We start from the raw sequence: 13885 nt of genomic DNA, 5'->3' as shown, positions 1-13885 counted from the left end.
GAACACACACACACACTCTCACACACACTCTCACACACACACACACACACACACACACACACACACACACACACACACACACACTGCCTGACATTTCTGCCATATCTATCTGTGTTTTGACAGGAGTGGGTGGAGGTAGTGGGCTGGGGTTGGGCTTAGTTCACAGGCCTTTTAGACTTCTGAGGCCTCTTTTCCTCTAGCATTCCACTACAGCAGGGGAAATCTCACATCTGTTGCTGGGAGTCTTTTCTCTGGGGGTCCTCAGCCTACCCTAGGGCTCTCAAAACAAATTCACAGCATTTTTTTAATACATAGATCTCAATTCACCTAGATACACACCAAGGCTGGGAGACACACGCAGTTGTTTAACCAGGCAAACATGCCCCCCCTCTCCTCTGACTGACAGATAAAACCACTCACACCAGTATGTGCAGCATGCACACGCACACATTTCCACACACATACACACATTTCCACACAACAAACACACATTTCCACACACACAATACACAGATAAAACAACAGTATGAGATTATACTTCAATATGAATAATTTTCCCCATGACAAATCTGATAATCCTATGTTTTTAGAGCCAACTAATTATTAGTCTTGCTCATAAATTTCTCTAAGAGAATGGAACAATGTGAGAAAAAAAGGTAATATATCAAAATAAACTTTAAACCAAGACACAAGCCGTTGGAGCATAATGTGCACTATAGAAACATTAGCAGTGAAGATGATGCTCCTCTTGTCTTGTCCATGAATAAGATACAGTTCTGGCATTTGGCCAGAGTTTATCTCTCTAATCTGTTCACTTCCTGTTGTTACATTACAGTGGTGGAGCTTCACATGTTGGTCTGACATTCCTGGAATATCACTGCTCTAAGAAAAAAGTTGCCTTCATTCATTGGCTAAAAAAACAATTTTGACCAACATAACCACGAGTATAAAAAAAAACATTCACCAAATTTCACATCAACTCAATCTAAATCTGTGTAATATACATTCTACTCGTTTGGGGCTTTTGTGAGAGTGAGGCTTACAACATCTATTTCGGACATATGGGTTTGACGTGAGGAATGTGAGCTATGCGAGTCACCCGGAATGAAATGATTTTAGAATGCTGTAAATATAAACTGGTCTACAGCAGCCATCCACTTCCCATTGAAAAATACTATTTTTGTACCCAATACTTGGTTTCAGCTGTATGTGGTATATGTTACTATGGGCCTATCCCCCACCCAACAAAGATATCCCTCTAACCTGAATTCCATCACACACAGCTAAATGAAGACTGCATTGTTTGCGTCATTTTTCCCTTTTTGGTCTTTGGCAAGGCTTTCTTGGGCTGTTCGTGCACACACAAAATTATCGAGGCAGGTCTACGCCCCTTCGTCTGTCATTTGTCAACAGTAGAGATTCTTCAATAAAGTTGCTGTTGTCATTCAACGATAATACATATTTTTTTACTTGATAAATACACCAAACATCTTAGTACATTTGAGCGACTAAGATTTCCCCGGAAAAAAACCATCAAAACTAATGACTTTCTTAAATTTATTCTGGCTAAGGCGTCTCACGATGGACAAACATAACTATTGTCGTTTTTTCAAGTTTTTTTTCAAGCGAAGGTCTTTTAAAAAGAGAATGCGAGCACACTCTTTCGGTTCGCCTAACCGATTCCGGATAGGCGCCAGCCGAACCGAAGCCTGGGGGTGGGGGTTGGGGGCAGGGTTAAATAATTGGGTTGTAGATGGGAATGGGGGGGGGGTTGGAGAGCTCTCTCTCACATAGCTGTTATTGTTAGGGCAGTTGTTACATTGTCATGCCATTCCATTGTTAGGGAATGTCAAGACCATAAACAACATGCAGACAAACCCAACCCCTGATGTAAAGGCCCAAGTGATCCCAGAATTTGGAAATACAGTTTAGAGCTGTATCTCAGTCCTAAACCAATGTGTATAAGTCAATCGGTCAGCCATATGAATAAACAAAAATGTTTCTGTCCAAGACACAATTATACTGTGAAACAGAGTCAATCCTTAGTGGGGCTGTACTAAGCCATGTGTATCTATGGCGATAATAAAACACAGGAACCATGATGATTTAACAGAGTACCGGCGCCTTCAGGTATGTTTGATCTTTGTTTTATGGCCAACTTTTTACAGGCATAGCACCATTAACAGGGTCGCTCCTACGGCTGGTTAGGGAAGAGGGGAAAGAAGAGTCAGGGGTTATTAGAGTACAGAGGGGGAGGATAAGGGGGAGGGTACATGAAAAGGTGGAATGAGTGACGGTCAGTTCTGACTGGTACCAGAGGAAAGTGAGGGCCCGGGGCTAGGAGTAGGCGGGGGTGAGTGTAGACGGGTGAGGAGAGAGACAATGGGGTGAGGGTAGAGGAGGAGAGAGAAGAGGGGGTGAGGGTAGAATGATGCCTGAGGGCCCAGTCAGAGGGTGTTACAGATCTCTGACACACTATCATAGTTTAAATGACTTATTATTTTAGCTAGCTGTGTGTGCGTGTGTGTGTTAAGACTATGCACAGGTTAAATTCCATGTAAATCTATCATTATTCCCTAGCGTCTCCAAAGAGATGTGAAATTTGATAGTCTCTGTTGTGGCTATAGTAGATATCTGGCTCTTTGTGTGTAAATGGGGGTTGTTGGGATGCTTGGGGGCGTTTCCATCTCCACTCATGCTGGAGTGGCGGCTTTTGGGGGAGGTGGTGTCAGTTGGGTGGCGTCCTGCTATTCTATCCAGACAGTATTTGCAAACTTTGCCAAACAAACATATGCAAATCCCTGCTCTAATTACTGTAGTCTGCTGTGGGAAACAAAGTGAACAAAAAGAGTCAGTTAAACAGAGAGAAGCCCCATGAAGTCTGGCCCAGCCTACCCCTCCCCTCCTCCATCTCTTCTCCTCTCTCCCCCACTATTATAGGTGTGGCCCCACTGTCTCGGAGTGCTTCTCTCCAGCCGCTAGAGGTCACAATCAGCACTGGGGAGCAAACAACCGTTATCCAACCATTTGGCCTCTTCTATTATCTGATCCATCTAAAGACAACAGTTTATGACTATATATGAGCTCACACCCTAAGCATACAACCCAACTAATCCTATTTAGTCCATTAGTTACACTTAGAAATAGAGAGCAGGCATATCACTATATAAGCACTGGTTATTTCTGGCATTCCCTATTCTGATGCAGATAAAGCCAACTTCTGCTCTCACACATAAAGCAGAGAATAGCAACCAAGCCCCTTTAAACTATCACTTTGAGTTACAAAGGTTATAGAATATCTCTCTCTCTCTGCATAATCAATCCCATACATCCCCTACCCTTCCCACCCCTCCCTACCCATTCTCAGAGGCTAAGCAGTATCACCCCACTGGGAGAAGAGATCCATTTTATACTAATTGAAATACTTACCAAGAATGAGGGTGTGCAGGGCTGGGACTCTAAGAACCAGATGAGACCTTGGCTTAAAACTGGCTTTGAAGCATTTGAACATAAATATAATCAAATAATTATACCTGGCAGTTGTCGAAGTGCGAAATTGCTGTTTCATGGTGGAAGCTACTAGGCAGTTGTAATGATCTATGGAATGTATACATTAGGAGGTTCAGGGAAGCAGGGCTGGCAGAGCTAGAGTATCGTATACCATGACTGGTCTTGGCTACAACTGTAGTAGAGTTACATCAGCGAGAGAGGAAGACGCTCTCTAAGAATTACCCACAGCCCAGTCACCAATCTGAAACAGATACCAATACCAATCTAACGTCATGGGAGATAAATGGATATACCCACGTATCTGAGTGAGCCAGGTTCACCAAGTATTTGCATACTTCCAAAGCACACAATGTCGGGAGAAAAAAATTATACAAACTCAACAATGGTGCTTTTTTAAATCCCAAACATAAGAGTTCAAATCAAAGTCTGTGACCATGTAGTTAGTTAAAGAGACCAGGCGAGGACAGCCTCAACCCACAATACCAACCACACCCTCAAGACAGCAATGCCCCTGGCTACACTTGGTCGCCTAAGGAGAAACTAGGGTTTAACCCCTTCATGTTATGCTAATTACATGACTAAAGAACTATCTGAAAGGGATTGTTAAACGTTAAACCACTACTTAAAGAGCATGGAGTCTCCCTAATAGAAACTAAAAAGATCATTCAAGTTACTCAGTCATCATCATATCTGTCAATTGGGATGAAAGTTCACGTTACATCAAATTAAAGTAAGTTAAACAACATTATGCTCAACTTCTCAATGACATTTGACACAGTGAGATCATAACTGAACAGGAAATAAGTTGAATCTTACCTGTGAGAGTTATCGTTCCAAGCATTTGTAAAACTTCTTTTATAATTATTTTTTACAAAAATAGTAAATAAAAAATACTCTTTAAGAACTGCGGTTGTAAAAAAAAACGTTGACGTTTGTCTCTCCTTCTTTCTCTCACACACAGTAAAGTCTGTGGGGTTTTAGTTTCTAACACTTCCCTCCTAAGTCTGGGGGCAGGAACAGTCTCTCTTCTCTAGAGTGTCTCTGTTAGTCTGAAGGTAGAAGCTAGAGCTACACACACATTTCAACAGATGCTCCTGACCGACACACATGTCATGTAAGGACCACCCCCATCTCCCCTTCCTCCCCCTTGCTCTCTTTTCTTCAGCTGTTCTGAATGATTTAGCCTTTTCCTCCTCTCTCCTCCCCTGTCTCCCTTCAGCGGCCATCCAGAATGACAGTGCTTGTCATGTGATCTTTCAGGGAAGCGTACCCCCCCTCCCTCCAACCTCTCCTCTCTCCCCCGTTACACCCCCCTCCTCCCCACCTCATTGTGTGTGTTAAGACCCCATGCAGCCTGGAAGTCCTGCTTAGGTAAGGAGTGTAAGGGGAGAGGGGTATAGGGGGTGTAGCTCTGGGTAATGCCTTATTAAAGACAGATCTTTTGGGGAGGGGGTCTTTCTACAACACCCCTCACCCCTTTCTTCCCCATTCAGTCTCTCCCCTTGCACCCTTAATACATAGTTCCCCCAGACTTTAGAAAAGCAAATGGAAATGCGTCTGAGGCCCCTCTCTTTTCACTCCCTCCCTTCCTCTGGAGAGTCGACATCTCACTGCTCCATATCTATGTCACCAGTCATGAAGGAATGTTGACAGAGTCATGCCGCTAAGGCAGTTCAGAGGCCTCAAACTCTTTGGAGTTCCTTGCGAAAGCAGGTTACTATATTAACAATGGAAGTAAGTCGTATGGAGTCAATGAGCCTTAACAACAACTTAAAGACACCAGCACCACAAATATGCGTCCTTACTGATCCACACACTTCCAAACAATGACCATGAATGCAGTCCATTTGAGGTTGTTTCAGTTGTTTAGAGGAACTAAATCATTGGGGAGGTTGACCACAAGTTGCTGCCTGTCCCTATGAATGTTAATGGCCCATTCTCATTAAAGGCAAATAAGCAGAGTAGACCATCTAATTCAGCTTTTGTCTGTGGGTTTGTGTGGACACTTTGAGGAATGCTGCTAATTCTTCAGGTAAATACCGCATATCAGATTCCTCAAACCTCTACATTGACCTGGCAGAATGTGTGAATTCCATGTGGAATGTTCCCAAATGGGAGTTAACGTCTCTAATCAAGTAGTGTCTGGATCGAACACACACACACACACACACACACACACACACACACACACGTACACACACACACACACACACACACACACACACACACAGACACACACACACACACAGACACACACACACACACACACACACACACAGACACACACACACACACACACACACACACACACACACACACACACACACACACACACACACACACACCCTTCATAAGCAATAATTAGCCAGAAACTAACAATAAAACAATCAATATTAAATTTAAAATTTAACAATCAACATTAAATCAAGTATTGCTGTGAGTGAGTGTATACTTTGAACTCAAAATCAGAGGCCCCACCCTTTTCTAATGCTACAAATAAGATGGTGAAGAGCAGTAAATCCAAACACTACATCCACAGACCAGACCTCAGACGTATCAGAGGAACAGGAAAGTTGTTGTGGTGCAAATACAAGACAGTGAAAAAGTCCAACTCAATTCACTTGTTAGTCATTCACTTGAGAAAGAAATTAAATGAAAGAGAGAAATGGTTCCCATCCGAGATGAGAGGAACGCCTCAGGGAGGAGGGGGACACTGACCCTATCACAGATCTTTCTCTATTTCGGAGAGGTACAGCGATTGCCTTTCTCAGTGAACATAGCCTGAAGGTTAACCACAGCTTACTACTGTAACAATTTTCTTATAGTACTTTAACTGAAGTACAAGAGCAAAAGTGTCCTGAATAGATGTTATGTAAAAGTCATTGTGTAGTTTTTTTTACACAATCATAAACATACTTGCTAATGTGGTTAAAGAGGAGTCTCTCAATGAATGAGGTTACCATTGAGTAACTAGAGTTTACACACAGCTGTACCCACGGTTATTAAATCGGTGGTGCCAACATTCATTCACCACGAATGTGGCTGTGATGACACACCACTGTGGCCCTCAGTTATTACAGTGACTAAGTAGAAAGTGTGTATGTCTCTCAACACCCTACTCTACTGTATTACTACGGTATGATAGTGGTGTTAATATGCTGAGTGGACAGTGAGTCAGGGAGAGAGGAATGTTACTATGTGTGATGATGAGAAGAATACCTCGGATGGGGCGGCTCGTCCTCTACCTCTTCCTTTCCCCCGGTACGGACCGGTACTTCCGCTCTTTGTGTGAGTCATCATCACCATCACATTCCTCGACTTCCATACATACTCAACCACTCACACAATCACGCATAGATGAATTGGATAGAGTTTAGTGTAATATAGTGTAGAATAAAGAACGGCATTCCATTGCATAGCCATTGTATTATGTTGTCTAGATGACTGAGTTGTTTGGAGTAGGAAGATGAAAACACGAAGCCTGTGGGTTTAGCCCTCCTCAGAATGACGATATGTGTTGTGTTTACTGGGCAAAAGCGTCAATATAATGACCATATCATTACAATAAGCCTATGAAATTTTCATAGCATTGCTATAACAAATCACATGAAATACTAGTTCTATAACTACTGTTGAAGCAATGGCATGTAATTGCTGAGCCGTAGATCACCAGAACATAGATATTTTGTCTCCACCAAGGCTGATACCAGTGACACCCCATGTGGTGTCTCTCTTGTGTGTTTTGTCCTATATTTTAATTACATGTTTTATTTTTAATCCCGGCCCCTATCCCCACAGGAGGCCTTTTGGAAAGGCCGTCATTATAAATATAAACTTGTTATTAACCGACTTGCCTAGTTAAATAAAGGTTCAATAATAAATAAACAACAAAAATCTCCAGCATAAAAAAACAGGCCTTAAATTCCTCCTCCAGTCTCCTTTTCACATCATGTAACACCTGATTTACTTAACAAAGGTACACCTCAATAGGTGGTACGGGTCAGACAAGACATGGCACAAGTAGGGGGGGTGTTCCTCTTTTGTTCTCTATTGCTACTCTATTGTTCCTCAAGCAAGGGGGAGACTGATGACATCACATTTGACAATCAGACCAACTCCTTGACTGCCCTACTCCGCAGTTGTGTCTAAAAAACACTATTTTGCGTAAAACATACATATTTTGACCCTTTAGTGTGTGTACTTTACTGTAATTATACTTGGAATATCGCTTTTCAACAGTTAAAGTTTTTTTTTTTTTAATCACTGGAGGACATCATGAAGTTAATGGTGAAATGTTGAGGTAGGGACTTTAACACAAGAGGGTGGGGAGATGGGTTTGGGTGGAGAGAGGCTTAGAGCAATACACTGTTACATCACGGCAGGGTCGCCACACCCCTTCTTTCTACTCTACTAATTCCTGGAGCCGGACCGGGAGGATGATGTTGAAATAATTGGAGGAAAAGGAAATGAGGGCTGTGTGAACGTATCTGACCCAGATCTGAGAAGCTGATTCTCTCTGCAGTCTACATCACCTCCTTTCCTCCTCTCTTTTATCTCTCTTTATCTACTTTTAACACACCGTGTCTTTCCTGCATCTAGATCTCTCCATCTCACTCAAGTGTTCTTTAATCCATCTCTTCTTCCCTCTTTTCCTCTCCCCCTCTCCTCCCCTCTGTGTGTGAGCCAGGGGGGCGGATAACAATGCCGAACAGGAAACCCAGTCGATCCTTGACATCACCTCTTCCTTTTCCACTGCCTGTTTCCTCGAGTCACAATTCTCCGCTCTACACATTCTGTCCCATAACCCTGACGCCATCTCACTTCTGGTAACAATCCAGAGTGACTGCATGTGTACTGTATGTGTGGGTTATGGGGAAAAGGGTGTGACACAGCTGTCCCATGAGCTATACTCTGTCACGGTAATGACGTCTTGATTTTGGGGCATATCAGAACCATCTTCTCGCCTTGTTTAGCAGTGATCAATAGTTTGGTTTACTGGAACAGTCGAAGCTCAACTTCTTTGCAGAGAAGGATGGAGGGAGTTGGTACCATAAAATCAAACAGACAAGCAGGGTTGGGTTTTCTCCAGCATTATGACATCATCAGGCACAACTATAAGCAATCTGACAGTCTCAGGACTTGACTTACTGGACTTATTCAGTTGAACTCCTAGTTGACAGTCTCAGGAGTATTCATAACTACTTATGCCTGACTATGCCTCTATTGAAGTTTCTTTAAAAAATGTGTGTACTATTAACCCTTTTTTTTGTGATATCTAAGAGGTAGTTACAGTCTTGTCCCATCGCTGCAACTCCCGTACGGACTCGGGAGAGGCGAAGGTCGAGAGCCGTGCGTCCTCCGAAACACCACCCAGCCAAGCCACACTGCTTCTTGACACACTGCTTGCTTAACCCGGAAGCCGGCCGCACCAATGTGTCGGAGGAAACACTGTAAAGCTGGTGACCGTAGTCAGCGTGCATGCACCCAGCCCGCCACAAGGAGTCACTAGAGCGCGATGGGACAAGGGTATCCCGGCTCGCCAAACTCTCCCCTAACCTCTGACAAAGTTGTGCGCCACCTCACGGGCCTCCCGGTTGTAGCCACTCGGGAGGCTCTCTATTGAACTTTCTCTGTAATGATAAGACATCTGGGCTCGGTCAACATACTTTCATTGTAATGAATCATCTCCAATTGACCTCCCTGTTACAGAATTAGCAGTACATTGTACAAACGACTCCAGAGAACCGGTGTCCTCCATAATAAAAGGTTTCTAAGAATCAGTCTTTAAATCAAGCTTTAGAAAATAATGCTAAATCCAATGGTTGAGATCAATGGACCTGTTATGCTTGACTTGGATTGTATTTCACTAAGCAAAATTCCACTCAACAAGTTAGTCTTACTAAATAAGTTAGTCTTACTAAGTTAGTCTTACTAAACAAGTTAGTCTTACTAAATAAGTTAGTCTTACTAAACAAGTTAGCAACTCTGATCGCGACTCAGTTGGATGTTTTGATGTATAGAAATACAGTGGGGCAAAAAAGTGGGGCAAAAAAGTATTTAGTCAGCCACCAATTGTGCAAGTTCTCCCACTTAAAAAGATGAGAGAGGCCTGTAATTTTCATCATAGGTACACTTCAACTATGACAGACAAAATGAGAAAAAAAAATATCCAGAAAATCACATTGTAGGATTTTTTATGAATTTATTTGCAAATTATGGTGGAAAATAAGTATTTGGTCACCTACAAACAAGCAAGATTTCTGGCTCTCACAGACCTGTAACTTCTTCTTTAAGAGGCTCCTCTGTCCTCCACTCGTTACCTGTATTAATGACACCTGTTTGAACTTGTTATCAGTATAAAAGACACCTGTCCACAACCTCAAACAGTCACACTCCAAACTCCACTATGGCCAAGACCAAAGAGCTGTCAAATGACACCAGAAAGAAAATTGTAGACCTGCACCAGGCTGGGAAGACTGAATCTGCAATAGGTAAGCCGCTTGGTTTGAATAAATCAACTGTGGGAGCAATTATTAGGAAATGGAAGACATACAAGACCACTGATAATCTCCCTCGATCTGGGGCTCCACGCAAGATCTCACCCCGTGGGGTCAAAATGATCACAAGAACGGTGAGCAAAAATCCCAGAACCACACGGGGGGACCTAGTGAATGACCTGCAGAGAGCTGGGACCAAAGTAACAAAGCCTACCATCAGTAACACACTACGCCGCCAGGGACTCTAATCCTGCAGTGCCAGACGTGTCCCCCTGCTTAAGCCAGTACATGTCCAGGCCCGTCTGAAGTTTGCTAGAGAGCATTTGCATGATCCAGAAGAAGATTGGGAGAATGTCATATGGTCAGATGAAACCAAAATATAACTTTTTGGTAAAAACTCAACTCGTCGTGTTTGGAGGACAAAGAATGCTGAGTTGCATCCAAAGAACACCATACCTACTGTGAAGCATGGGTTGGAAACATCATGCTTTGGGGCTGTTTCTACAAAGGGACCAGGACGACTGATCCGTGTAAAGGAAAGAATGAATGGGGCCATGTATCGTGAGATTTTGAGTGAAAACCTCCTTCCATCAGCAAGGGCATTGAAGATGAAACGTGGCTGGGTCTTTCAGCATGACAATGATCCCAAACACACCGCCCGGGCAACGAAGGAGTGGCTTCGTAAGAAGCATTTCAAGGTCCTGGAGTGGCCTAGCCAGTCTCCAGATCTCAACCGCATAGAAAATCTTTGGAGGGAGTTGAAAGTCCGTGTTGCCCAGCAACAGCCCCAAAACATCACTGCTCTAGAGGAGATCTGCATGGAGGAATGGCCCAAAATACCAGCAACAGTGTGTGAAAACCTTGTGAAGACTTTCACCTCTGTCATTGCCAACAAAGGGTATATAACAAAGTATTGAGATAAACTTTTGTTATTGACCAAATACTTATTTTCCACCATCATTTGCAAATAAATTCATTAAAAACCCTACAATGTGATTTTCTGGATTTTTTTTCTCATTTTGTCTGTCATAGTTGAAGTGTACTATGATGAAAATTACAGGCATCTCTCATCTTTTTAAGTGGGAGAACTTGCACAATTGGTGGCTGACTAAATACCTTTTGCCCCACTGTATACTGTGTGTGTTAAAGTTGTATTTCTGTTCATATTGAACATTGTTCAGTATGTATCCCACCCAGACCGGTAGAAAGTGTTAGCCATGTGAAGAGGCCAGGGGTTGATGGGGTGTGGTGGGGTGGTCCTTTGCCCAGTCCCAAATCTCTTTCAGACACCCTGAAAGTGCTCCATTCCTGGGAGCAAAGAGAACCATTCTCCATCTCCTTTCTGACATCTCTCTCTTTGGGCACTTTACCATTCTCACTCTACTGTCTGCTTTCTGTGCCTGAGTTAGAGATTGAGAGGGGGAGGTAAGAGCAAGAGAAGGGGAGGTTATAGGGAAAGAGGGGGAGGTTAAAGGGAGAGAGAGGGAGGTTAGAGGGAGAGAGAGGGAGGTAAGAGCAAGAGAAGGGGAGGTTAGAGGGAAAGAGGGGAGGTTAGAGGGAGAGAGAGGGAGGTTAGAGGGAGAGAGGGGAGGTTAGAGGGAGAGAGAGGGAGGTTAGAGGGAGAGAGGGGGAGGTTAGAGGGAGAGAGGGGGAGGTTAGGGAGAGTGGGGAGGTTAGAGGGAGATAGAGGGAGGTTAGGGATGAGAGGGGGAGGTTAGAGGGAGAGGGAGGTTAGGGGGAGAGGGGAGGTTAGGGGAAGAGAGGGGGAGGAGAGAGGGAGAGAAGGGGAGATTAGAGGGAGAGAGGGGGAGGTTAGAGGGAGAGAGGGGAGGTTAGGGGGATAGAGGGGGAGGTTAGAGGGAGAGAGAGGGAGAGGGAGGTTAGAGGGAGAGAGGGGGAGGTTAGAGGGAGAGAGGGGGAGGTTAGAGGGAGAGGGGGTTAGAGGGAGAGAGGGGAGGATAGAGGGAGAGGGGAGGTTAGAGGGAGAGAGGAGGTTAGGGGAGAGAGAGGGAGATGGGGAGGTTATAGGGAGAGAGGGGGAAGTTATGGGGGAGAGGGGGAGATTAGAGAGAGAGAGGGGAGGTTAGTGGGAGGGAGGGTGAGGTTAGAGGGAGAGAGGGGAAGGTTAGAGGTTTGAGGAAGAGAGGGGAGGTTAGGGGAGAGAGGGGAGGTTAGAGGGAGAGAGGGAGAGGTTAGAGGGAGAGAGGGGGAGTTAGAGAGGGAGAGCCGGTGAGGTTAGGGGAGAGAGGGGCAGTTAGAGGGAGAGACGGTGAGGTTAGGGGGAGAGAGGGAGAGGTTTGAGGGAGAGAGGGAGGTTAGAGGGAGAGACGGTGAGGTTAGGGGAGAGAGGGGAAGGTTAGAGGGAGAGGTTAGAGGGAGAGAGGGGGAGGTTAGAGGGAGAGAGGGAGAGGTTAGAGGGAGAGAGGGAAGGTTAGAGGGAGAGGGGGAGGATAGAGGGAGAGGTTAGAGGGAGGAGGTTAGAGGAAGAGAGGGGAGAGAGGGGGAGGTTAGAGGAGAGACGGTGAGGTTAGAGGGAGAGAGGGGGAGTTAGAGGGAGAGAGGGGAGGTTAGGGAAGAGAGGGGAGGAGAGAGGGAGAGAGGGGGAGGAGAGAGGGGAAGGTTAGAGGGAGAGAGGGGGAGGAGAGAGGGAGAGAAGACAAGGTTAGGGGGAGAGGGAGGTTAGGGGGAGAGAGGGGAGGTTAGAGGAAGAAAGGGGGAGGTTAGGGAGAGAGGGGGAGGTCAGAGGGAGAGAGGGAGGTTCGGGAGGAGAGGGGGAGGTTAGAGGGAGAGAGGGGAGAGAGGGGGAGGTTAGAGGGAGAGAGGGAGAGGTTAGAGGGAGAGAGGGGAAGGTTAGAGGGAGAGGTTAGAGGGAGAGGGGGAGGATAGAGGGAGAGGTTAGAGGGAGGAGGTTAGAGGAAGAGAGGGGGAGAGAGGGGAGGTTAGAGGGAGAGACGGTGAGGTTAGAGGAGAGAGAGTTAGAGGGGAGAGGGGGAGGTTAGGGGAAGAGAGGGGGAGGAGAGAGGGAGAGAGGGGGAGGAGAGAGGGGAAGGTTAGAGGGAGAGAGGGGAGGAGAGAGGGAGAGAAGACAAGGTTAGGGGGAGAGGGGAGGTTAGGGGAGAGAGGGGGAGGTTAGAGGAAGAAAGGGGAGGTTAGGGGGAGAGAGGGGGAGGTCAGAGGGAGAGAGGGGAGGTTCGGGAGGAGAGGGGAGGTTAGAGGGAGAGAGGGGAGGTTAGGGGAGAGGGGGAGGTTAGGGGAAGAGAGGGGGAGGAGAGAGGGAGAGAGGGGGAGGAGAGGGAGAGGAGAGAGGTTAGAGAGAGAGAGGGAGGTTAGGGGGAGAGGGGAGGTTAGGGGAGGAGAGGGGAGGAGAGAGGGGAGGATAGAGGGAGAAGAGAGAGGGGGAGGTTAGAGAGAGAGAGGGAGGTTAGGGGAGAGAGGGGGAGGAGAGAGGGAGAGAGGGGGAGGAGAGAGGGGAGGTTAGAGGGAGAAAGGGAGGTTAGGGGGAGAGGGGGAGGTTAGGGGAAGTGAGGGGGAGGTGAGAGGGAGAGAGGGGAGGAGAGAGGGGAGGTTAGAGAGAGTGAGGGGGAGTGAGGGGGAGTTTATAGGGAGAAAAGGGGAGGTTAGAGGGAGAGAGGGGAGGTTAGGGGAGAGGGGGAGGTTAGGGAAGAGAGGGGGAGGAGAGAGGGAGAGAGGGGGAGGAGAGAGGGGAAGGTTAGTGGGAGACGTTAGAGGGAGAGAATACAATGTTAGGGAGAGGGAGGTTAGGGGGAGAGAGGGGAGGTTAGAGGAAGAAAGGGGAGGTTAGAGGGAGAGAGGAGGTTAGGGGAGAGAGGGCGAGGTCAGAGGGCGAGAGGGGAGGTTAGGGGACGAGAGGGGGAGGT

General features: G+C 46.0%; 1 protein-coding gene across 2 annotated transcripts in view; it reads right to left on the bottom strand.

Annotated features, from left to right (window-relative positions):
* Positions 1–13885, bottom strand: part of akap12b (A kinase (PRKA) anchor protein 12b) — a 90208-nt gene that overhangs the window by 8887 nt on the left and 67436 nt on the right. Inside the window, exon 1 of one of the 2 annotated variants that reach the window (XM_029676453.2) lies at positions 4327–4596. The exons of the other annotated variant lie outside the window; for it this stretch is intronic. Coding sequence (XP_029532313.1) covers positions 4327–4351 — 25 coding nt within the window. The 5' untranslated portion in view covers positions 4352–4596. Of the gene's footprint in view, positions 1–4326; positions 4597–13885 lie in introns of those variants that run through there. 2 annotated transcript variants of the gene reach the window in all.

This window comes from Oncorhynchus nerka, linkage group LG13 (assembly GCF_034236695.1).
Source record: "Oncorhynchus nerka isolate Pitt River linkage group LG13, Oner_Uvic_2.0, whole genome shotgun sequence".
In the NCBI taxonomy this organism is placed as follows: Eukaryota; Metazoa; Chordata; class Actinopteri; order Salmoniformes; family Salmonidae; genus Oncorhynchus; species Oncorhynchus nerka.
Note: the sequence above shows the minus strand (reverse complement) of the source record. Positions and strands in the feature narration are given on the sequence as shown.